This window comes from Pleurodeles waltl, chromosome 1_2, assembly GCF_031143425.1.
Source record: "Pleurodeles waltl isolate 20211129_DDA chromosome 1_2, aPleWal1.hap1.20221129, whole genome shotgun sequence".
Classification (NCBI taxonomy): Eukaryota; Metazoa; Chordata; class Amphibia; order Caudata; family Salamandridae; genus Pleurodeles; species Pleurodeles waltl.
This window is the reverse complement of record NC_090437.1, coordinates 1348686922-1348712692: the sequence shown is the minus strand read 5'-3', so window position 1 is coordinate 1348712692 and position 25771 is coordinate 1348686922. Positions and strand designations below refer to the sequence as shown.

At 47.8% G+C, this 25771-nt stretch overlaps 1 protein-coding gene across 1 annotated transcript in view; it reads left to right on the top strand.

The window, feature by feature from the left end:
• The window catches only part of LOC138252717 (NACHT, LRR and PYD domains-containing protein 3-like), a 458845-nt gene extending 434334 nt beyond the window's left edge, over nucleotides 1-24511 (top strand). Inside the window, exon 12 of the mRNA XM_069205762.1 lies at nucleotides 23497-24511. Coding sequence (XP_069061863.1) covers nucleotides 23497-23599 — 103 coding nt within the window. The 3' untranslated portion in view covers nucleotides 23600-24511. The remainder of the gene's footprint in view (nucleotides 1-23496) is intronic.
• The last annotated feature ends 1260 nt before the right edge of the window (nucleotides 24512-25771 follow it).

Genomic DNA, 25771 nt, shown 5'->3' with positions numbered 1-25771 from the left:
ACATCCTAGGCCAATGAAACAATGGAACCAATCTGTCCCAAGTTTTCATTTGACCCAGGTGCCCAGCTAGGGGAATGTCATGTGCCAGTGTTAGGAGGAACTTTCTGTACTCCTGAGGAATCACTAATCTCCTGGCAGCTCCAGGCTTAGGATCCCTATGCTCAGTGTACAAGAGGTTGTCCTCCCAGTAAACTCTGTGAGAGTCACTGACATCCCCATTAGCCTGTTTGACAGCTTGCTGTCTGAGACCCTCTAATGTGGGACAGGTTTGCTGTGCCACACTCAGCTCCTCTCTGGCAGGCCCCCCTTCACCCAAAAGCTCAGCAGTGTCTGCTTCCAGCTCCTCTGGTGTAGGTTCTGCACAGGGAGGGAATTCTTCTTCCTCAGAAGTAGAATCCACTGTAGAGGGAGGGATAGTAGGAAGTGGTTTGCTTCTACTAGCCCTAGCTTTAGGGAGCACTTGGTCCATTGTTCCAGGATCCAAGCTTCCCTGTCCTTTTTGCTTTTTGGCCTGAGCCCTTGTCAAAGCAAAAATATGCCCTGGGATGCCCAGCATTGCTGCATGGGCCTCCAACTCCACATCTGACCAAGCTGATGTCTCCAAATCATTCCCTAATAGACAGTCTACAGGTAAATCTGAAGCTACCACAACTTTCTTTGGACCAGATACCCCCCCCCAGTTGAGATTTACAACAGCCATGGGGTGGCTTTGTGTTATGTTGTGAGCATCGGTTACTTGGTACTGGTGTCCAAGTATGTGTTGTTCAGGGTGCACCAGTTTCTCAATCACCATTGTGACACTGGCACCTGTGTCCCTGTAGGCCTGGACCTCAACACCATTTATTAGGGTTAGTTGCTTGTACTTCTCCAAGTTATGGGGGCAAGCAACCAAAGTGGCTAAGTCAATAGCCCCTTCAGAGACTAAAGTAGCCTCTGTGGTCTCCCTAATTAGACCAACCCCAACTAAATTACCAAAAGTGAGCCCAGCTACTCCCTTGGATTGGCTATTAGTAGGTTTGCTCCCACCACCACTGCTATTAGTAGGGACACTAGGTGTAGCAGTAGGGGTTGTAGTGGTAGGAGCTGTGGTGCCTTTCTTTGGACAACTGGGATCTGTTGTCCAATGGCCTTTTATTTTACATAAATAGCACCATGGTTTATTTTCCTTGTTCTGATTAAAGGAGGATTTGGACCCACCACCCCCACCAGAGTGTTTTTGTGGGCCTGATGAAGACTCATTTTTAGATTTGTCCCCACCCTTGTCAGAAGACTTACCATCCTTCTTTTTGTTGCCATCTTTGTCACCCCCTGTATGAACTTTTCTGTTCACTCTTGTTCTGACCCATTTGTCTGCCTTCTTTCCCAATTCTTGGGGAGAGGTCAGATCAGAGTCTACCAAGTACTGGTGCAACAAATCAGACACACAATTATTAAGAATATGCTCTCTCAGGATCAAGTTATACAGGCTGTCATAATCAGTAACTTTACTGCCATGTAACCACCCCTCCAAGGCCTTCACTGCCTGGTCAATGAAATCAACCCAGTCTTGTGAAGACTCCTTTTTGGTATCTCTGAACTTTATCCTGTACTGTTCAGTGGTTAAGCCATAACCATCCAGGAGTGCATTCTTAAGAACTTGGAAATTGTTAGCATCATTTTCTTTTACAGTAAGGAGCCTATCCCTACCTTTTCCAGTAAATGATAGCCATAGGATAGCAGCCCACTGCTTTTGAGGGACATCCTGTACAGCACAGGCCCTCTCAAGTGCAGCAAACCACTTGTTAATGTCATCCCCCTCCTTATAAGGGGGAACTATCTTGTGCAGATTCCTGGAATCAAGCTCTTTTGCAGGATGACTATGGGGAATACTGCTGCTGCCACCATGGGTTTCTAAACCCAACTTCTGTCTTTCCCTCTCTACTTCTAAAGACTGTCTATCCAAATCCAGCTGTTGCTTCTTGAGCTTCAGTCTGGTTTGTTCTAGCCTCAATCTATTGAGCTCCCTTTCTAACAATCTGTCATCAGGGTGGGTGGGAGGGACATTTCTAGATACAGAAGTATGATGGGAATGAACAGAAGGAGACCTGTCCCTTACAGAGGGCACCCTAACAGCTTGGCTACCAGCATAATGTGAGAGCACATCATCAGTATGATGTGATTCAACCTCTGTACCAACTATGCTAGACTGTCTAGTAATGGGCAGGCTGAGAAGTTTCTTTCCTGAACCTTTTCCTGGGGGAGTCCCTGGATCAGATTGAGAACCATTAGCTACTTTTTCTACAGATTGGGCACTTATGGCCTTATCCTGTACTCTAAGCATATTAATTAACAGTTCTAAAGAAGGATTCTTCCCTACACTCAAACCTCTCTCTATGCAGAGACTCCTTGCTCCTTTCCAGCTAAGGTGATCATATGCAAGTTTGGACAGTTCAACATTTTTTCCTGTGCCAGACATTTTTTAGAGAGAGTTAAAGTGATAGAAAAAGAGAAAAAAGTTTTCAGAACTTTTTGGAAAGACAGAAAAAAACTTTTTAAACTTTTAAGAACTTTTTGAAAGTTTAGAAGTACTTTTCAGCACTTAGAAAAGAGTGAAAAGAGGAAATGCAAAACTTTTTGGCTATGTGTATATACACTGACCTTGTTTTGTATATTTTTCTCTTATGAAAAGTACAATGACAAGAGTGGTAAGTAGTCTCAAGCACTTATCCCACCGCTGCACAACCAATGTAGGAGGCTGGACTGGCTTGTAGTGAGTACCAAGGGGTACTTGCACCTTGCACCAGGCCCAGTTATCCCTTATTAGTGTATAGGGTGTCTAGCAGCTTAGGCTGATAGATAATGGTAGCTTAGCAGAGCAGCTTAGGCTGAACTAGGAGGCGTGTGAAGCTACTACAGTACCACCTAGTGTCATATGCACAATATCATAAGAAAACACAATACACAGTTATACTAAAAATAAAGGTACTTTATTTTTATGAAAATATGCCAAAGTATCTTAGTGTGTACCCTCAGTGAGAGGATAGGAAATATACACAAGATATATATACACAATAGCAAAAATATGCAGTATAGTCTTAGAAAACAGTGCAAACAATGTATAGTTACAATAGGATGCAATGGGGAAACATAGGGATAGGGGCAACACAAACCATATACTCCAAAAGTGGAATGCGAACCACGAATGGACCCCAAACCTATGTGACCTTGTAGAGGGTCGCTGGGACTATTAGAAAATAGTGAGAGTTAGAAAAATAACCCTCCCCAAGACCCTGAAAAGTGAGTGCAAAGTGCACTAAAGTTCCCCTAAGGACAAAATAGTCGTGTTAGAGGGAAAAATGCAAGGAAAACACAAATCAGCAATGCAACAACGATGGATTCCTGACTGAGGGTACCTGTGGAACAAGGGGACCAAGTCCAAAAGTCACAAGCAGCTCGGAGATGGGCAGATGCCCAAGAAATGCCAGCGGTTGGTGCAAAGAAGCTCTTACTAGGCTGAAGAACTGTGAATACTGCAGGAACGACAAGGGCTAGAGACTTCCCCTTTGGAGGATGGATCCCCCACGCCTTGGAGAGTCGTGCAGAAGTGTTTTCCCGCCGGATGGACGCCAACAAGCCTTGCTACACGCAAATCGTGCGTTTGGCGTTTTTGGACGCTGCTGGGGCCCAGGAGGGACCAGGAGGTCGCAAATTGGACCTGCAGAGAGAGGGGACGTCGAGCAAGACAAAGAGCCCTCACTGAAGCAGGTAGCTCCCGGAGAAGTGCCAGAAACAGGCACTACGAGGATGCGTTAAACGGTGCTCGCCGAAGTTGCACAAAGGAGTCTCACGTCGCCGGAGACCAACTTAGAAAGTCGTGCAATGCAGGTTAGAGTGCCGTGGACCCAGGCTTGGCTGTGCACGAAGGATTTTCACCGGAAGTGCACAGGGGCCGGAGTAGCTTGCAAAGTCGCGGTTCCCAGCAATGCAGCCCAGCGAGGTGAGGCAAGGACTTACCTCCACCAAACTTGGGCTGAAGAGTCACTGGACTGTGGGGGTCACTTGGACGGTGTCACTGGATTCGAGGGACCTCGCTCGTCGTGCTGAGAGGAGACCCAAGGGACCGGTAATGCAGCTTTTTGGTGCCTGCGGTTGCAGGGGGAAGATTCCGTCGACCCACGGGAGATTTCTTCGGAGCTTCTGGAGCAGAGAGGAGGCAGACTACCCCCACAGCATGCACAAGCAGGAAAACAGTCGAGAAGGCGGCAGGATCAGCGTTACAGAGTTGCAGTAGTCGTCTTTGCTACTATGTTGCAGGTTTGCAGGCTTCCAGCGCGGTCAGCGGTCGATTCCTTATCAGAAGGTGAAGAGGGAGATGCAGAGGAACTCGGCTGAGCTCATGCATTCGTTATCTAAACTTTCCCCAGAGACAGAGACCCTAAATAGCCAGAAAAGAGGGTTTGGCTACCTAGGAGAGAGGAAAGGCTACTAACACCTGAAGGAGCCTATCACAAGGAGTCTCTGACGTCACCTGGTGGCACTGGCCACTCAGAGCAGTCCAGTGTGCCAGCAGCACCTCTGTTTCCAAGATGGCAGAGGTCTGGAGCACACTGGAGGAGCTCTGGACACCTCCCAGGGGAGGTGCAGGTCAGGGGAGTGGTCACTCCCCTTTCCTTTGTCCAGTTTCGCGCCAGAGCAGGGGCTAAGGGGTCCCTGAACCGGTGTAGACTGGCTTATGCAGAATTGGGCACATCTGTGCCCAACAAAGCATTTCCAGAGGCTGGGGGAGGCTACTCCTCCCCTGCCTTCACACCATTTTCCAAAGGGAGAGGGTGTCACACCCTCTCTCAGAGGAAGTTCTTTGTTCTGCCATCCTGGGCCAGGCCTGGCTGGACCCCAGGAGGGCAGCTGCCTGTCTGAGGGGTTGGCAGCAGCAGCAGCTGCAGAGAAACCCCAGGAAGGGCAGTCTGGCAGTACCAGGGTCTGTGCTACAGACCACTGGGATCATGGAATTGTACCAACAATGCCAGGATGGCATAGAGGGGGCAATTCCATGATCATAGACATGTTACATGGCCATATTCGGAGTTACCATGGTGAAGCTACATATAGGTAGTGACCTATATGTAGTGCACGCGTGTAATGGTGTCCCCGCACTCACAAAGTTCAGTGAATTGGCTCTGAACAATGTGGGGACACCTTGGCTAGTGCCAGGGTGCCCTCACACTAAGTAACTTTGCACCTAACCTTTACCAGGTAAAGGTTAGACATATAGGTGACTTATAAGTTACTTAAGTGCAGTGTAAAATGGCTGTGAAATAACGTGGACGTTATTTCCCTCAGGCTGCAGTGGCAGGCCTGTGTAAGAATTGTCAGAGCTCCCTATGGGTGGCAAAAGAAATGCTGCAGCCCATAGGGATCTCCTGGAACCCCAATACCCTGGGTACCTCAGTACCATATACTAGGGAATTATAAGGGTGTTCCAGTAAGCCAATGTAAATTGGTAAAATTGATCACTAGCCTGTTAGTGACAATTTAGAAAGAAATGAGAGAGCATAACCACTGAGGTTCTGATTAGCAGAGCCTCAGTGAGACAGTTAGTCACTACACAGGTAACACATTCAGGCACACTTATGAGCACTGGGGCCCTGGGTTACCAGGGTCCCAGTGACACATACAACTAAAACAACATATATACAGTGAAAAATGGGGGTAACATGCCAGGCAAGATGGTACTTTCCTACACAACCCCCCCCCCAAACGAAGGACAATAAGACTAGCCATTACCTGATGAGTCTTCATTGTCTAAGTGGAAATATCTGGAGAGTCCATCTGCATTGGAGTGGCTACTCCCAGGTCTATGTTCCACTGTACAGTCCATTCCCTGTAGGGATATGGACCACCTCAACAATTTAGGATTTTCACCTTTCATTTGTTTTAGCCAAAGTAGAGGTTTGTGGTCTGTCTGAACAATGAAGTGAGTGCCAAACAGGTATGGCCTCAACTTCTTCAGAGCCCAGACCACAGCAAAGGCCTCCCTCTCAATGGCAGACCAACGCTTTTCTCTAGGGGTCAACCTTCTACTAATAAAAGCAACAGGTTGATCCTGGCCCTCAGAATTAAGTTGTGATAGGACTGCCCCTACTCCTAATTCAGATGCATCAGTTTGGACATAGAATTTTTTAGAGTAACAAGGGCTTTTCAGGACAGGTGCAGAGCACATGGCCTGCTTCAGCTCCTCAAAAGCTTTCTGACAGTTTGCTGTCCATAATACCTTTTTAGGCATTTTCTTGGATGTGAGGTCATTAAGAGGGGCTGCCATGGAGCCATAGTTCTTAATGAACCTCCTGTAATACCCAGTGAGGCCTAGGAAGGCTCTCACCTGAGTCTGAGTGGTAGGGGGAACCCAATCAATAATAGTTTGGATTTTCCCCTGAAGTGGTGCAATCTGTTCCCCACCAACAAGGTGTCCCAGATAAACCACCTTACCCTGCCCTATCTGGCACTTTGAAGCCTTGATAGTGAGGCCTGCCTTTTGCAGAGCCTCCAAAACTTTCCAAAGGTGGACCAGGTGATCATCCCAGCTGGAGCTAAAGACAGCTATATCATCCAAATATGCTGCACTGAAAGCTTCCAGCCCTTGCAGGACTGTGTTCACCAACCTCTGAAAAGTGGCAGGTGCATTTTTCAAACCAAAAGGCATTACAGTAAACTGGTAATGTCCTCCAATGGTAGAAAATGCAGTCTTAGGTTTAGCATCTTCTGACAATTTGATCTGCCAATACCCTGCAGTCAAATCAAAAGTGCTTAGATACTTGGCAGATGCCAGTGTATCTATAAGCTCATCTGCCCTGGGTATAGGGTGAGCATCAGTTTTGGTTACCAAGTTGAGACCTCTATAGTCTACACAAAACCTCATTTCCTTCTTTCCATCTTTAGAATTGGGCTTTGGTACCAGTACCACAGGAGAAGCCCATGGACTGTCAGAGTGCTCAACCACTCCTAGTTCCAACATTTTCTGAACTTCTTGCTTTATGCAGTCCCTGACATGGTCAGGCTGCCTATAGATCTTACTTTTGACAGGTAAACTGTCTCCAGTATCTATAGTGTGCTTACACCAAGAAGTGGTGCCTGGCACAGTAGAGAATAGTTCTGAAAATTGTCCTAGGAGGTTTATGCAATTATCTTTCTGCTCAGCAGTAAGACAATCAGCCAAAACTACACCTTCCACAAGAGCATCTTGTTCTGTGGAAGAGAAGAGATCAGGTAGAGGATCACTGTCTTCTTCCTGTCCCTCATCTGTTGCCATGAGCAGGGTGAGATCAGCCCTGTCATAGTAGGGTTTCAGGCGGTTGACATGGAGCACCCTAAGGGGACTCCTGGCAGTGCCTAAGTCAACCAAGTAGGTGACTTCACCCTTCTTTTCAACAATTGTGTGGGGACCACTCCATTTATCTTGGAGTGCTCTTGGGGCCACAGGCTCCAAGACCCACACTTTCTGCCCTGGTTGGTACTGAACCAAAACAGTCTTCTGATCATGCCATTGCTTCTGGAGCTGTTGGCTGGCCTGAAGGTTTTTACTGGCCTTTTTCATGTACTCAGCCATCCTTGATCTGAGGCCAAGTACATAATCCACAATATCCTGTTTAGGGGCTTTTAAAGGTTGCTCCCAACCCTCCTTTACAAGTGTGAGTGGACCCCTAACAGGGTGTCCAAAAAGAAGTTCAAAGGGGCTGAAGCCCACTCCTTTCTGGGGTACCTCCCTGTAGGCAAAAAGGAGGCATGGTAGAAGGATATCCCATCTCCTGCGGAGTTTTTCAGGGAGTCCCATAATCATGCCTTTGAGAGTTTTATTAAATCTCTCCACCAGCCCATTTGTTTGTGGATGATAGGGTGTTGTGAACTTGTAAGTTACACCACACTCCTTCCACATGGCCTTTAAGTATGCAGACATGAAATTGCTTCCTCTGTCTGATACTACTTCCTTTGGGAAGCCCACCCTGGAAAATATTCCCAGGAGGGCCTTTGCCACTGCAGGAGCTGTAGTGGTCCTTAAAGGAATTGCTTCAGGATATCTTGTGGCATGGTCCACTACCACCAAGATAAACCTATTGCCTGAAGCAGTAGGAGGGTCAAGGGGGCCAACTATGTCAACCCCTACCCTTTCAAAGGGAACCCCAACCACAGGCAGTGGGATAAGGGGTGCCTTTGGAGTGCCACCTGTCTTGCCACTGGCTTGACAGGTTTCACAGGACTTACAAAATTCCTTTGTGTCCTCAGACATCCTAGGCCAATGAAACAATGGAACCAATCTGTCCCAAGTTTTCATTTGACCCAGGTGCCCAGCTAGGGGAATGTCATGTGCCAGTGTTAGGAGGAACTTTCTGTACTCCTGAGGAATCACTAATCTCCTGGCAGCTCCAGGTTTAGGATCCCTATGCTCAGTGTACAAGAGGTTGTCCTCCCAGTAAACTCTGTGAGAGTCACTGACATCCCCATTAGCCTGTTTGACAGCTTGCTGTCTGAGACCCTCTAATGTGGGGCAGGTTTGCTGTGCCACACTCAGCTCCTCTCTGGCAGGCCCCCCTTCACCCAAAAGCTCAGCAGTGTCTGCTTCCAGCTCCTCTGGTGTAGGTTCTGCACAGGGAGGGAATTCTTCTTCCTCAGAAGTAGAATCCACTGTAGAGGGAGGGATAGTAGGAAGTGGTTTGCTTCTACTAGCCCTAGCTTTAGGGAGCACTTGGTCCATTGTTCCAGGATCCAAGCTTCCCTGTCCTTTTTGCTTTTTGGCCTGAGCCCTTGTCAAAGCAAAAATATGCCCTGGGATGCCCAGCATTGCTGCATGGGCCTCCAACTCCACATCTGACCAAGCTGATGTCTCCAAATCATTCCCTAATAGACAGTCTACAGGTAAATCTGAAGCTACCACAACTTTCTTTGGACCAGATACCCCCCCCCAGTTGAGATTTACAACAGCCATGGGGTGGCTTTGTGTTATGTTGTGAGCATCGGTTACTTGGTACTGGTGTCCAAGTATGTGTTGTTCAGGGTGCACCAGTTTCTCAATCACCATTGTGACACTGGCACCTGTGTCCCTGTAGGCCTGGACCTCAACACCATTTATTAGGGTTAGTTGCTTGTACTTCTCCAAGTTATGGGGGCAAGCAACCAAAGTGGCTAAGTCAATAGCCCCTTCAGAGACTAAAGTAGCCTCTGTGGTCTCCCTAATTAGACCAACCCCAACTAAATTACCAAAAGTGAGCCCAGCTACTCCCTTGGATTGGCTATTAGTAGGTTTGCTCCCACCACCACTGCTATTAGTAGGGACACTAGGTGTAGCAGTAGGGGTTGTAGTGGTAGGAGCTGTGGTGCCTTTCTTTGGACAACTGGGATCTGTTGTCCAATGGCCTTTTATTTTACATAAATAGCACCATGGTTTATTTTCCTTGTTCTGATTAAAGGAGGATTTGGACCCACCACCCCCACCAGAGTGTTTTTGTGGGCCTGATGAAGACTCATTTTTAGATTTGTCCCCACCCTTGTCAGAAGACTTACCATCCTTCTTTTTGTTGCCATCTTTGTCACCCCCTGTATGAACTTTTCTGTTCACTCTTGTTCTGACCCATTTGTCTGCCTTCTTTCCCAATTCTTGGGGAGAGGTCAGATCAGAGTCTACCAAGTACTGGTGCAACAAATCAGACACACAATTATTAAGAATATGCTCTCTCAGGATCAAGTTATACAGGCTGTCATAATCAGTAACTTTACTGCCATGTAACCACCCCTCCAAGGCCTTCACTGCCTGGTCAATGAAATCAACCCAGTCTTGTGAAGACTCCTTTTTGGTATCTCTGAACTTTATCCTGTACTGTTCAGTGGTTAAGCCATAACCATCCAGGAGTGCATTCTTAAGAACTTGGAAATTGTTAGCATCATTTTCTTTTACAGTAAGGAGCCTATCCCTACCTTTTCCAGTAAATGATAGCCATAGGATAGCAGCCCACTGCTTTTGAGGGACATCCTGTACAGCACAGGCCCTCTCAAGTGCAGCAAACCACTTGTTAATGTCATCCCCCTCCTTATAAGGGGGAACTATCTTGTGCAGATTCCTGGAATCATGCTCTTTTGCAGGATGACTATGGGGAATACTGCTGCTGCCACCATGGGTTTCTAAACCCAACTTCTGCCTTTCCCTCTCTACTTCTAAAGACTGTCTATCCAAATCCAGCTGTTGCTTCTTGAGCTTCAGTCTGGTTTGTTCCACTCTCAATCTATTGAGCTCCCTTTCTAACAATCTGTCATCAGGGTGGGTGGGAGGGACATTTCTAGATACAGAGGTATGATGGGAATGAACAGAAGGAGACCTGTCCCTTACAGAGGGCACCCTAACAGCTTGGCTACCAGCATAATGTGAGAGCACATCATCAGTATGATGTGATTCAACCTCTGTACCAACTATGCTAGACTGTCTAGTAATGGGCAGGCTGAGAAGTTTCTTTCCTGAACCTTTTCCTGGGGGAGTCCCTGGATCAGATTGAGAACCATTAGCTACTTTTTCTACAGATTGGGCACTTATGGCCTTATCCTGTACTCTAAGCATATTAATTAACAGTTCTAAAGAAGGATTCTTCCCTACACTCAAACCTCTCTCTATGCAGAGACTCCTTGCTCCTTTCCAGCTAAGGTGATCATATGCAAGTTTGGACAGTTCAACATTTTTTCCTGTGCCAGACATTTTTTAGAGAGAGTTAAAGTGATAGAAAAAGAGAAAAAAGTTTTCAGAACTTTTTGGAAAGACAGAAAAAAACTTTTTAAACTTTTAAGAACTTTTTGAAAGTTTAGAAGTACTTTTCAGCACTTAGAAAAGAGTGAAAAGAGGAAATGCAAAACTTTTTGGCTATGTGTATATACACTGACCTTGTTTTGTATATTTTTCTCTTATGAAAAGTACAATGACAAGAGTGGTAAGTAGTCTCAAGCACTTATCCCACCGCTGCACAACCAATGTAGGAGGCTGGACTGGCTTGTAGTGAGTACCAAGGGGTACTTGCACCTTGCACCAGGCCCAGTTATCCCTTATTAGTGTATAGGGTGTCTAGCAGCTTAGGCTGATAGATAATGGTAGCTTAGCAGAGCAGCTTAGGCTGAACTAGGAGGCGTGTGAAGCTACTACAGTACCACCTAGTGTCATATGCACAATATCATAAGAAAACACAATATACAGTTATACTAAAAATAAAGGTACTTTATTTTTATGACAATATGCCAAAGTATCTTAGTGTGTACCCTCAGTGAGAGGATAGGAAATATACACAAGATATATATACACAATAGCAAAAATATGCAGTATAGTCTTAGAAAACAGTGCAAACAATGTATAGTTACAGTAGGATGCAATGGGGAAACATAGGGATAGGGGCAACACAAACCATATACTCCAAAAGTGGAATGCGAACCACAAATGGACCCCAAACCTATGTGACCTTGTAGAGGGTCGCTGGGACTATTAGAAAATAGTGAGAGTTAGAAAAATAACCCTCCCCAAGACCCTGAAAAGTGAGTGCAAAGTGCACTAAAGTTCCCCTAAGGACAAAATAGTCGTGTTAGAGGGAAAAATGCAAGGAAAACACAAATCAGCAATGCAACAACGATGGATTCCTGACTGAGGGTACCTGTGGAACAAGGGGACCAAGTCCAAAAGTCACAAGCAGCTCGGAGATGGGCAGATGCCCAAGAAATGCCAGCGGTTGGTGCAAAGAAGCTCTTACTAGGCTGAAGAACTGTGAATACTGCAGGAACGACAAGGGCTAGAGACTTCCCCTTTGGAGGATGGATCCAACACGCCTTGGAGAGTCGTGCAGAAGTGTTTTCCCGCCGGATGGACGCCAACAAGCCTTGCTACACGCAAATCGTGCGTTTGGCGTTTTTGGACGCTGCTGGGGCCCAGGAGGGACCAGGAGGTCGCAAATTGGACCTGCAGAGAGAGGGGACGTCGAGCAAGACAAAGAGCCCTCACTGAAGCAGGTAGCTCCCGGAGAAGTGCCAGAAACAGGCACTACGAGGATGCGTGAAACGGTGCTCGCCGAAGTTGCACAAAGGAGTCCCACGTCACCGGAGACCAACTTAGAAAGTCGTGCAATGCAGGTTAGAGTGCCGTGGACCCAGGCTTGGCTGTGCACGAAGGATTTCCGCCGGAAGTGCACAGGGGCCGGAGTAGCTTGCAAAGTCGCGGTTCCCAGCAATGCAGCCCAGCGAGGTGAGGCAAGGACTTACCTCCACCAAACTTGGGCTGAAGAGTCACTGGACTGTGGGGGTCACTTGGACGGTGTCGCTGGATTCGAGGGACCTCGCTCGTCGTGCTGAGAGGAGACCCAAGGGACCGGTAATGCAGCTTTTTGGTGCCTGCGGTTGCAGGGGGAAGATTCCGTCGACCCACGGGAGATTTCTTCGGAGCTTCTGGTGCAGAGAAGAGGCAGACTACCCCCACAGCATGCACAAGCAGGAAAACAGTCGAGAAGGCGGCAGGATCAGCGTTACAGAGTTGCAGTAGTCGTCTTTGCTACTATGTTGCAGGTTTGCAGGCTTCCAGCGCGGTCAGCGGTCGATTCCTTATCAGAAGGTGAAGAGGGAGATGCAGAGGAACTCGGCTGAGCTCATGCATTCGTTATCTAAAGTTTCCCCAGAGACAGAGACCCTAAATAGCCAGAAAAGAGGGTTTGGCTACCTAGGAGAGAGGAAAGGCTACTAACACCTGAAGGAGCCTATCACAAGGAGTCTCTGACGTCACCTGGTGGCACTGGCCACTCAGAGCAGTCCAGTGTGCCAGCAGCACCTCTGTTTCCAAGATGGCAGAGGTCTGGAGCACACTGGAGGAGCTCTGGACACCTCCCAGGGGAGGTGCAGGTCAGGGGAGTGGTCACTCCCCTTTCCTTTGTCCAGTTTCGCGCCAGAGCAGGGGCTAAGGGGTCCCTGAACCGGTGTAGACTGGCTTATGCAGAATTGGGCACATCTGTGCCCAACAAAGCATTTCCAGAGGCTGGGGGAGGCTACTCCTCCCCTGCCTTCACACCATTTTCCAAAGGGAGAGGGTGTCACACCCTCTCTCAGAGGAAGTTCTTTGTTCTGCCATCCTGGGCCAGGCCTGGCTGGACCCCAGGAGGGCAGCTGCCTGTCTGAGGGGTTGGCAGCAGCAGCAGCTGCAGAGAAACCCCAGGAAGGGCAGTCTGGCAGTACCAGGGTCTGTGCTACAGACCACTGGGATCATGGAATTGTACCAACAATGCCAGGATGGCATAGAGGGGGCAATTCCATGATCATAGACATGTTACATGGCCATATTCGGAGTTACCATGGTGAAGCTACATATAGGTAGTGACCTATATGTAGTGCACGCGTGTAATGGTGTCCCCGCACTCACAAAGTTCAGTGAATTGGCTCTGAACAATGTGGGGGCACCTTGGCTAGTGCCAGGGTGCCCTCACACTAAGTAACTTTGCACCTAACCTTTACCCGGTAAAGGTTAGACATATAGGTGACTTATAAGTTACTTAAGTGCAGTGTAAAATGGCTGTGAAATAACGTGGACGTTATTTCCCTCAGGCTGCAGTGGCAGGCCTGTGTAAGAATTGTCAGAGCTCCCTATGGGTGGCAAAAGAAATGCTGCAGCCCATAGGGATCTCCTGGAACCCCAATACCCTGGGTACCTCAGTACCATATACTAGGGAATTATAAGGGTGTTCCAGTAAGCCAATGTAAATTGGTAAAATTGGTCACTAGCCTGTTAGTGACAATTTAGAAAGAAATGAGAGAGCATAACCACTGAGGTTCTGATTAGCAGAGCCTCAGTGAGACAGTTAGTCACTACACAGGTAACACATTCAGGCACATTTATGAGCACTGGGGCCCTGGGTTACCAGGGTCCCAGTGACACATACAACTAAAACAACATATATACAGTGAAAAATGGGGGTAACATGCCAGGCAAGATGGTACTTTCCTACATCGTCTTTGCTACTATGTTGCAGGTTTGCAGGCTTCCAGCGCGGTCAGCAGTCGATTCCTTGGCAGAAGATGAAGAGAGAGATGCAGAGGAACTCGGATGAGCTCTTGCATTCGTTATCTAAAGTTTCCCCAGAGACAGAGACCCTAAATAGCCAGAAAAGAGGGTTTGGCTTCCTAGGAGAGAGGATAGGCTAGCAACACCTGAAGGAGCCTATCACAAGGAGTCTCTGATGTCACCTGGTGGCACTGGCCACTCAGAGCAGTCCAGTGTGCCAGCAGCACCTCTGTTTCCAAGATGGCAGAGGTCTGGAGCACACTGGAGGAGCTCTGGACACCTCCCAGGGGAGGTGCAGGTCAGGGGAGTGGTCACTCCCCTTTCCTTTGTCCAATTTCGCGCCAGAGCAGGGCTAAGGGGTCCCCTGAACCGGTGTAGACTGGCTTATGCAGAATTGGGCACATCTGTGCCCAAGAAAGCATTTCCAGAGGCTGGGGGAGGCTACTCCTCCCCTGCCTTCACACCATTTTCCAAAGGGAGAGGGTGTCACACCCTCTCTCAGAGGAAGTTCTTTGTTCTGCCATCCTGGGCCAGGCCTGGCTGGACCCCAGGAGCGCAGAAGCCTGTCTGAGGGGTTGTCAGCAGCAGCAGCTGCAGTGAAACCCCAGGAAAGGCAGTTTGGCAGTACCAGGGTCTGTGCTACAGACCACTGGGATCATGGGATTGTGCCAACTATGCCAGGATGGCATAGAGGAGGCAATTCCATGATCATAGACATGTTACATGGCCATATTCGGAGTTACCATGGTGAAGCTACATATAGGTAGTGACCTATATGTAGTGCACGCGTGTAATGGTGTCCCCGCACTCACAAAGTCCGGGGAATTGGCCCTGAACAATGTGGGGGCACCTTGGCTAGTGCCAGGGTGCCCTCACACTAAGTAACTTTGCACCTAACCTTTACCAGGTAAAGGTTAGACACATAGGTGACTTATAAGTTACTTAAGCGCAGTGTAAAATGGCTGTGAAATAACGTGGACGTTATTTCACTCAGGCTGCAGTGGCAGGCCTGTGTAAGAATTGTCAGAGCTCCCTATGGGTGGCAAAAGAAATGCTGCAGCCCATAGGGATCTCCTGGAACCCCAATGCCCTGGGTACCTCAGTACCATATACTAGGGAATTATAAGGGTGTTCCAGTAAGCCAATGTAAATTGGTAAAATTGGTCACTAGCCTGTTAGTGACAATTTGAAAGAAATGAGAGAGCATAACCACTGAGGTTCTGATTAGCAGAGCCTCAGTGAGATAGTTAGTCACTACACAGGTAACACATTCAGGCACACTTATGAGCACTGGGGCCCTTGTGAACAGGGTCCCAGTGACACATACAACTAAAACAACATATATACAGTGAAAAATGGGGGTAACATGCCAGGCAAGATGGTACTTTCCTACACAACCCCCCCCCCCCCCAAACGAAGGACAATAAGACTAGCCATGACCTGATGAGTCTTCATTGTCTAAGTGGAAATATCTGGAGAGTCCATCTGCATTGGAGTGGCTACTCCCAGGTCTATGTTCCACTGTATAGTCCATTCCCTGTAGGGATATGGACCACCTAAACAATTTAGGATTTTCACCTTTCATTTGTTTTAGCCAAAGTAGAGGTTTGTGGTCTGTCTGAACAATGAAGTGAGTGCCAAACAGGTATGGCCTCAACTTCTTCAGAGCCCAGACCACAGCAAAGGCCTCCCTCTCTCTGGCAGACCAACGCTTTTCTCTAGGGGTCAACCTCCTACTAATAAAAGCAACAGGTTGATCCTGGCCCTCAGAATTAAGTTGTGATAGGACTGCCCCTACTCCTAATTCAGATGCATCAGTTTGGACATAGAATTTTTTAGAGTAACAAGGGCTTTTCAGGACAGGTGCAGAGCACATGGCCTGCTTCAGCTCCTCAAAAGCTTTCTGAGAGTTTGCTGTCCATAATACCTTTTTAGGCATTTTCTTGGAGGTGAGGTCATTAAGAGGGGCTGCAATGGAGCCATAGTTCTTAATGAACCTCCTGTAATACCCAGTGAGGCCTAGGAAGGCTCTCACCTGAGTCTGAGTGGTAGGGGGAACCCAATCAATAATTGTTTGGATTTTCCCCTGAAGTGGTGCAATCTGTTCCCCACCAACAAGGTGTCCCAGATAAACCACCTTACCCTGCCCTATCTGGCACGTTGAAGCCTTGATAGTGAGGCCTGCCTTTTGCAGGGCCTCCAAAACTTTCCATAGGTGGACCAGGTGATCATCCCAGCTGGAGCTAAAGACAGCTATATCGTCCAAATATGCTGCACTGAAAGCCTCCAGCCCTTGCAGGACTGTGTTCACCAACCTTTGAAAAGTGGCAGGTGCATTTTTCAAACCAGAAGGCATTACTGTAAATTGGTAATGGCCTCCAATGGTTGAAAATGCAGTTTTAGGTTTACCATCTTCTGACAATTTGATCTGCCAATACCCTGCAGTCAAATCAAAAGTGCTTAGATACTTGGCAGATGCCAGTGTATCTATGAGCTCATCTGCCCTGGGAATAGGGTGAGCATCAGTTTTGGTTACCAGGTTGAGACCTCTATAGTCTACACAAAACCGCATTTCCTTCTTTCCATCTTTGGAATGGGGTTTTGGTACAAGTACCACAGGAGAAGCCCATGGACTTTCAGAGTGCTCAACCACTCCTAGTTCTAACATTTTCTGCACCTCTTGCTTTATGCAGTCCCTGACATGGTCAGGCTGCCTATAGATCTTACTTTTGGCAGGTAAACTGTCTCCAGTATCTATAGTGTGCTCACACCAAGAAGTGGTACCTGGCACAGTAGAGAAGAGTTCAGAGAATTTATCTAGGAGATTTATGCAATGGTCTTTCTGCTCAGCAGTAAGACAATCAGCCAAAACTACAACTTCCACAAGAGCATCTTGTTCTGTGGAAGAGAAGAGATCAGGTAAAGGATCACTGTCTTCTTCCTGTCCCTCATCAGTTGCCATGAGCAGGGTGAGATCAGCCCTGTCATAGTAGGGTTTCAGGCGGTTTACATGGAGTACCCTAAGGAGACTCCTTGCAGTGCCTAAGTCAACTAAATAGGTGACTTCACCCTTTTTCTCAACAATTGTGTGGGGACCACTCCATTTGTCTTGGAGTGCTCTTGGGGCAACAGGCTCCAAGACCCACACTTTCTGACCTGGTTTGTACTGAACCAAAACAGCCTTCTGATCATGCCATTGCTTCTGGAGCTCTTGGCTGGCTTGAAGGTTTTTACTGGCCTTTTTCATATACTCAGACATCCTTGATCTGAGGCCAAGTACATAATCCACAATATCTTGCTTAGGAGCTTTTAAAGGTTGTTCCCAACCCTCCTTGACAAGTGTGAGTGGACCCCTAACAGGGTGTCCAAAAAGAAGTTCAAAGGGGCTGAAGCCCACTCCTTTCTGGGGTACCTCCCTGTAGGCAAAAAGGAGGCATGGTAACAGGATATCCCATCTCCTGCGGAGTTTTTCTGGGAGACCCATAATCATGCCTTTGAGAGTTTTATTAAATCTCTCCACCAGTCCATTTGTTTGTGGATGATAGGGTGTAGTGAACTTGTAAGTTACACCACACTCCTTCCACATGGCCTTTAAGTATACAGACATGAAATTGCTTCCCCTGTCTGATACTACTTCCTTTGGGAAGCCCACCCTAGAAAATATTCCTAGGAGGGCCTTTGCCACTGCAGGTGCTGTAGTGGTCCTTAAAGGAATTGCTTCAGGATATCTTGTGGCATGGTCCACGACCACCAAGATAAACCTATTGCCTGAAGCAGTAGGAGGGTCAAGGGGGCCAACTATGTCAACCCCTACCCTTTCAATTGGAACCCCAACCACAGGCAGTGGAATAAGGGGTGCCTTTGGAGTGCCACCTGTCTTGCCACTGGCTTGACAGGTTTCACAGGACTTACAAAAATCTTTTGTGTCCTCAGACATTCTAGGCCAATGAAACAAGGGAACAAGTCTGTCCCAAGTTTTCATTTGTCCCAGATGCCCAGCTAGGGGAATGTCGTGTGCAAGAGTTAGGAGGAACTTTCTGTACTCCTGAGGAATCACTAATCTCCTGGCAGTTCCAGGTTTAGGATCCCTTGCTTCAGTGTACAAGAGGTTGTCCTCCCAGTAAACTCTGTGAGAGTCACTGACATCCCCATTAGCCTGTTTGACAGCTTGCTGTCTTAGACCCTCTAATGTGGGACAGGTTTGCTGTGCCACACTCAGCTCCTCCCTGGCAGGCCCCCCTTCACCCAAAAGCTCAGCAGTGTCTGCTTGAAGCTCCTCTGGTGTAGGTTCTGCACAGGGAGGGAATTCTTCTTCCTCAGAAGTAGAATCCACTGTAGAGGGAGGGATAGTAGGAAGTGGTTTGCTTCTACTAGCCCTAGCTTTAGGGAGCACTTGGTCCATTGTTCCAGGATCCAAGCTTCCCTGTCCTTTTTGCTTTTTGGCCTGAGCCCTGGTTAAAGCAAAAATATGCCCTGGGATGCCCAGCATTGCTGCATGGGCCTCCAACTCCACATCTGACCAAGCTGATGTCTCCAAATCATTTCCTAGTAGACAGTCTACAGGTAAATCTGTGGCTACCACAACTTTCTTTGGACCAGTAACCCCCCCCCCCAGTTGAGATTAACAACAGCCATGGGGTGGCTAAGTGTGTTGTTGTGAGCATCGGTTACTTGGTACTGGTGACCAAGTAGGTGTTGTTCAGGGTGGACCAGTTTCTCTATGACCATAGTCACACTGGCTCCAGTGTCCCTGTAGGCCTGAACCTCAACACCATTTATTAGGGGTAGCTGCTTGTACTTATCCATATTAAGGGGACAAGCAACTAAGGTGGCTAAATCAATAGCCCCCTCAGAGACTAACACAGCCTCTGTGGCCTCCCTAACAAGGCCAACCCCAACTAAGTTACCAATAGTGAGCCCAGCTACTTCCTTGGATTGGCTATTAGTAGGTTTGCTCCCACCACCACTGCTATTAGTAGGGACACTAGGGGTAGCAGTAGGGGTTGTAGTGGTAGGAGGCTTGGTGCTTTTCTTTGGACAACTGGGATCTGTTGTCCAATGGCCTTTTACTTTACATAAATAGCACCATGGTTTCTTTTCTTTGTTTTGATTAAAGGAGGATTTGGACCCACCACCCCCACCAGAGTGTTTTTGTGGGCCTGATGAAGACTCATTTTTAGATTTGTCCCCACCTTTGTCAGAAGACTTACCATTCTTCTTTTTGTTGCCATCTTTGTCACCCCCTGTATGAACTTTTCTGTTCACCCTTGTTCTGACCCATTTGTCTGCCTTCTTTCCCAATTCTTGGGGAGAGGTCAGATCAGAGTCCACCAAGTACTGGTGCAACAAATCAGACACACAATTATTAAGAATATGCTCTCTCAGGATCAAGTTATACAGGCTGTCATAATCAGTAACTTTACTGCCATGTAACCACCCCTCCAAGGCCTTCACTGAATGGTCAATGAAATCAACCCAGTCTTGAGAAGACTCCTCTTTGGTTTCTCTGAACTTTATCCTGTACTGTTCAGTGGTTAAGCCATAACCATCCAGGAGTGCATTCTTAAGAACTGTAAAATTGTTGGCATCACTTTCTTTCACAGTAAGGAGCCTATCCCTACCTTTTCCACTAAATGATAGCCATAGGATAGCAGCCCACTGCCTTTGAGGGACATCCTGTACAACACAGGCCCTCTCAAGTGCAGCAAACCACTTGTTAATGTCATCCCCCTCCTTATAAGGGGGAACTATCTTGTGCAGATTCCTGGAATCATGCTCTTTTGCAGGATGACTATGGGGAATACTGCTGCTGCCACCATGGGTTTCTAAACCCAGTTTCTGTCTCTCCTTCTCTACTTCTAAAGTCTGTCTATCCAAATCCAGCTGTTGCTTCTTGAGCTTCAGTCTGGTTTGTCCCACTCTCAATCTATTGAGTTCCCTTTCTAACAATCTGTCATCAGGGTGGGTGGGAGGGACATGTCTTGAAACAGAAGTATGATGAGAATGGACAGAAGGAAACCTGTCCCTTACAGAGGGCAACCTAACAGCTTGGCTGACAGTGTAATGTGAGAGCACATCATCTGTATGATGTGACTCCACCTCAGTACCAACTATGCTAGGCTGTCTTGTAATGGGAAGGCTAAGAAGTTTCTTTCCTGAACCTTTTCCTGGGGGAGTCACTGGATCAGATTGGGAACCATTAGCTACTTTTTCAACAGATGGGGCACTTTTAGCCTTATCTTGTTCTCTAAGCATGTTAAGTAACAATTCAAAGGAAGGATTCTTCCCTACACTCAAACCTCTCTCTACACAGAGACTCCTTGCTCCTTTCCAGCTAAGGTGGTCATATGCAAGTTTCGACAGATCAACATTTTGGCCTGTGCCAGACATTTTTAGAGAGAGTTAAAGTGATAGAAAAAGATAAAAAGTTTGTCAGAGCTTTTAGAAAGACAGAGAAAAAAACTTTTTAAACTTTTTAGAACTTTTTAGAAAGTTAGAAGTACTTTTCAGCACTTAGAAAAGAGTGAAAAGAGGAAATGCAAAACTTTTTGGCTATGTGTATATACACTGAACTTGTTTTGTATATTTTTCTCTTATGAAAAGTACAATGACAAGAGTGGTAAGTAGTCTCAAAGCACTTATCCCACCGCTGCACAACCAATGTAGGAGGCTGGACTGGCTTGTAGTGAGTACCAAGGGGTACTTGCACCTTGCACCAGGCCCAGTTATCCCTTATTAGTGTATAGGGTGTCTAGCAGCTCAGGCTGATAGATAATGGTAGCTTAGCAGAGCAGCTTAGGCTGAACTAGGAGACGTGTGAAGCTACTACAGTACCACCTAGTGTCATATGCACAATATCATAAGAAAACACAATACACAGTTATACTAAAAATAAAGGTACTTTATTTTTATGACAATATGCCAAAGTATCTTAGAGTGTACCCTCAGTGAGAGGATAGGAAATATACACAAGATATATATACACAATAGCAAGAATATGCAGTATAGTCTTAGAAAACAGTGCAAACAATGTACAGTTACAATAGGATGCAATGGGGACACATAGGGCTAGGGGCAACACAAACCATATACTCCAAAAGTGGAATGTGAACCACGAATGGACCCCAAACCTATGTGACCTTGTAGAGGGTCGCTGGGACTATTAGAAAATAATGAGAGTTAGAAAAATAACCCTCCCCAAGACCCTGAAATGTGAGTGCAAAGTGCACTAAAGTTCCCCTAAGGATAAAGAAGTCGTGTTAGAGGAATAATGCAGGAAAGACACAAACCAACAATGCAACAACAATGGATTTCCAATCTAGGGTACCTGTGGAACAAGGGGACCAAGTCCAAAAGTCACAAGCAAGTCGGAGATGGGCATATGCCCAGGAAATGCCAGCTGTGGGTGCAAAGAAGCTTCTACTGGACAGAAGAAGCTGAGGTTTCTGCAGGAACGAAAAGGGCTAGAGACTTTCCCTTTGGTGGACGGATCCCTCTCGCCGTGGACAGTCGTGCAGAAGTGTTTTCCCACCGAAAGAACGCCAACAAGCCTTGCTAGCTGCAAATCGTGCGGTTAGCGTTTTTGGATGCTGCTGTGGCCCAGGAGGGACCAGGAGGTCGCAAATTGGACCAGGAGGTAGAGGGGATATCGAGCAAGACAAGGAGCCCTCTTAGCAGCAGGTAGCACCCAGAGAAGTGCCAGAAACAGGCACTACGAGGATGCGTGAAATGGTGCTCACCCGAAGTTACACAAAGGAGTCCCACGTCGCCAGAGACCAACTTAGAAAGTCGTGCAATGCAGGTTAGAGTGCCGTGGACCCAGGCTGGACTGTGCACAAAGGATTTCCGCCGGAAGTGCACGGAGGCCGGAGTAGCTGCAAAAGTTGCAGTTCCCAGCAATGCAGTCTAGCGAGGTGAGGCAAGGACTTACCTCCACCAAACTTGGACTGAAGAGTCACTGGACTGTGGGGGTCACTTGAACAGATTTGCTGGATTCGAGGGACCTCGCTCGTCGTGCTGAGAGGAGACCCAAGGGACCGGTAATGCAGCTTTTTGGTGCCTGCGGTTGCAGGGGGAAGATTCCGTCGACCCACTGGAGATTTCTTCGGAGCTTCTAGTGCAGAGAGGAGGCAGACTACCCCCACAGCATGCACCACCAGGAAAACAGTCGAGAAGGCGGCAGGATCAGCGTTACAGAGTTGCAGTAGTCGTCTTTGCTACTATGTTGCAGGTTTGCAGGCTTCCAGCGCGGTCAGCAGTCGATTCCTTGGCAGAAGGTGAAGAGAGAGATGCAGAGGAACTCGGATGAGCTCTTGCATTCGTTATCTAAAGTTTCCCCAGAGACAGAGACCCTAAATAGCCAGAAAAGAGGGTTTGGCTACCTAGGAGAGAGGATAGGCTAGCAACACCTGAAGGAGCCTATCACAAGGAGTCTCTGATGTCACCTGATGGCACTGGCCACTCAGAGCAGTCCAGTGTGCCAGCAGCACCTCTGTTTCCAAGATGGCAGAGGTCTGGAGCACACTGGAGGAGCTCTGGACACCTCCCAGGGGAGGTGCAGGTCAGGGGAGTGGTCACTCCCCTTTCCTTTGTCCAGTTTCGCACCAGAGCAGGGCTAAGGGGTCCCCTGAACCGGTGTAGACTGGCTTATGCAGAATTGGGCACATCTGTGCCCAAGAAAGCATTTCCAGAGGCTTGGGGAGGCTACTCCTCCCCTGCCTTCACACCATTTTCCAAAGGGAGAGGGTGTAACACCCTCTCTCAGAGGAAGTTCTTTGTTCTGCCATCCTGGGCCAGGCCTGGCTGGACCCCAGGAGGGCAGATGCCTGTCTGAGGGGTTGGCAGCAGCAGCAGCTGCAGTGAAACCCCAGGAAAGGCAGTTTGGCAGTACCAGGGTCTGTGCTACAGACCACTGGGATCATGGGATTGTGCCAACTATGGGTGGCAAAAGAAATGCTGCAGCCCATAGGGATCTCCTGGAACCCCAATACCCTGGGTACCTCAGTACCATATACTAGGGAATTATAAGGGTGTTCCAGTAAGCCAATGTAAATTGGTAAAATTGGTCACTAGCCTGTTAGTGACAATTTGAAAGAAATGAGAGAGCATAACCACTGAGGTTCTGGATAGCAGAGCCTCAGTGAGACAGTTAGTCACTACACAGGTAACACATTCAGGCACACTTATGAGCACTGGGGCCCTGGTGAACAGGGTCCCAGTGACACATACAACTAAAACAACATATATACAGTGAAAAATGGGGGTAACATGCCAGGCAAGATGGTACTTTCCTACAACGCTCCTCCACCATATCGGAGGGGCTGCATCTACCAGCTGCATTCCATAAACAGGCCAGAGCCGCTCCCCCTATGGGCAGACACAGCTGTGACCTGTAGACGAGCACATACATCCTCATGCCGTCAGGAGGCGCTGTGCGCTAACTGTGTCTTGTTCTAACCTTGCAGGCTCTTTGGGAACACCAAGATGAGTCCGGAGGGTCGGAAGAGTCTCCAGGGACTGAACACCGAGCTGAAGGGCTGCCGCCCCAAGCTAAGAGTGATGCTCTAACGCCACGACGGGCTGCCTGCGGTGTAGCGCTTTCCACCACAGTAACCAGCTCTGCCAGCTACTCTGACCACTCAAGGCATAGCGCCTACTACACAAGGAGACAACTTTAGGTGTAAGTTCAACTGGGGTGTAGCGTCTAGTTCTCAAAGAGCCAACTCTGGGCGCTACTCTGACCACTCAAGGTATAGCGCCCACTATTCAAGGAGTCAAGTTCAGGTGTAAAGCTAAGTAGGGTGTAGCGTGTAGTTCTCAAAGAGGCAACTCTAGGTGCTACACAGACTACTCAAGGTATAGCGCCTAAAGCTCAGGGGAGCCTGTTCAGTAGATGTAATTACTACATGAGTTATGTTGATTGGAAGACAAGGGAAAATCTAATTAGACTCCCTATGATATAGTATGTAGCAGCAGCTAATGCTAGACTGCATATGGTATAGCGCCAAGGACTCAAGGCACCAGATATTGGCACTAGACTGACTCTTTGAGGTATAGTGCCTAGTAAAGAAGGAACCGACTCCGGCTGCTAGACTGCCTGCAGCACTGTGCCTCGAGAGCCCGCACTGGCCCATGGGACGTCCTTGGTAGCTAGACTCCTCAAAGGATAGTGCCTTGGACTGAATTCACCACCTCTGGGTGCTTACTGCCAGTATAAGCCCTTATGGGTCTGTCTGCTTCGATCCTGCAGAAGGCAGGTCACCTGTGACAGGGCCAAATGCTCCTGTTACCAGTTACTGCCAGTCCTTCTGTAGATACGCCAGGCGGCAGGGTGGCCGAGGGACACCTCGCCATGAGACCGCGTCTTGAGTCTATGTCATGACACTATGTCATCACTACTGTGCTCTGAAATGTTACAATTTTTTATTTATATGGGTGCAACTGTTACAATAAAATATATTTTTATTGGTCTGTTTCTTATGAGCTTTGTGTGATGTGCGTTTTTATTAGGGTCAAGCCTGCGAGGGCATGCGTCAGCACATGCGTGTGGCTTGCGAGACTCTGTTGTGTTGCCTGGAACTCTTCTTTACAGCCTTCTAATTCGTCAAGGCAAGTATGGCATTATTTCCCTTCCTCGGTGTGGAGCAGGGACCAAGCACTGATTGATACAACTTAATTAGTGCCATCCGCTGCTACCAACGTGATCCAGGTACTATTTGTTGTTTTTAACTTCGAGTGCACCACAAACAGAAGGCTTGTGACTGGCAAAAACGTACCTAGTAGGACAAACAAAATTGCAAAGTTTTATTTTTTAAAGCTAAATTTATTTTATTTTGCCAAATCATCTTTTCTCAGTTTCTTCCCATGTTTTCTTTTGATTTTGCTCGATGGGGGCTGTTGTGAAAAGATGACAATTAACTTGTTCGAAATATGCGAGACCCATTGCATTGCAAATGCTTGTTAACTTCATGTCATGGCATGGGGGGGGGTTAAGGGGGAGCACACGCTCTCCAGGCCTCTTGTTCTCTGTTACAGGCAGAGTCGCAGGGCAGATACTTTACTTAAACCACCCACCCCATGAGCTCCCCCCGAGCTGCTTGTACCCCCCCCACCGGAGCCCCACCACCCTCAAAGGCTCAGTCCTGGGAGGGAGCGGGGGTGTGGATTGATGACTGACCTCTGCCTCTCTACCAACCCAGCAGTACATGGCCTGAGCTATAGATTCATCCAGGGTCTCCTCAGTACCCGTGACCCCTCCCCAGGGCCGCCCCACCAACATCCAAGTCCCACCAGTGGGCCTGAGACCACACAACCCAATCAGCCCCCCCCAACCGGCCTGGAAGGTGCGTGAGTTTATTTAGGTGGGTTTATAGCACAGACATTACCCAGAGGGGCCAAAGCGCTTTACAGTAGAACTGGGTCATTACACGAGGTACAAACCTGCAATCCCAAGATGTAGAAACGAGCATCAGAGTAGATATCATTACATAAGGTGCAGAATTATATTATGCAAAGATGTACATATATTGAAAGCCATTTTGATGATCAGGGTTTGTTGTTCAGGGCTTTGAGTGTCTCCATCCAAGATTGGATGTGATGATTGTGAGGATGAAATCTGGAGGAATTCAGTTTAGGGTTTCAGTTAAGGAGGGGATCAGTTTAGGAGGGGTTCAGTCTTGAAGAGCGTTGATCATGTTGGCAGGTGCAGTGTCATCTAGAGAGGAGACCTTGAAGGACACT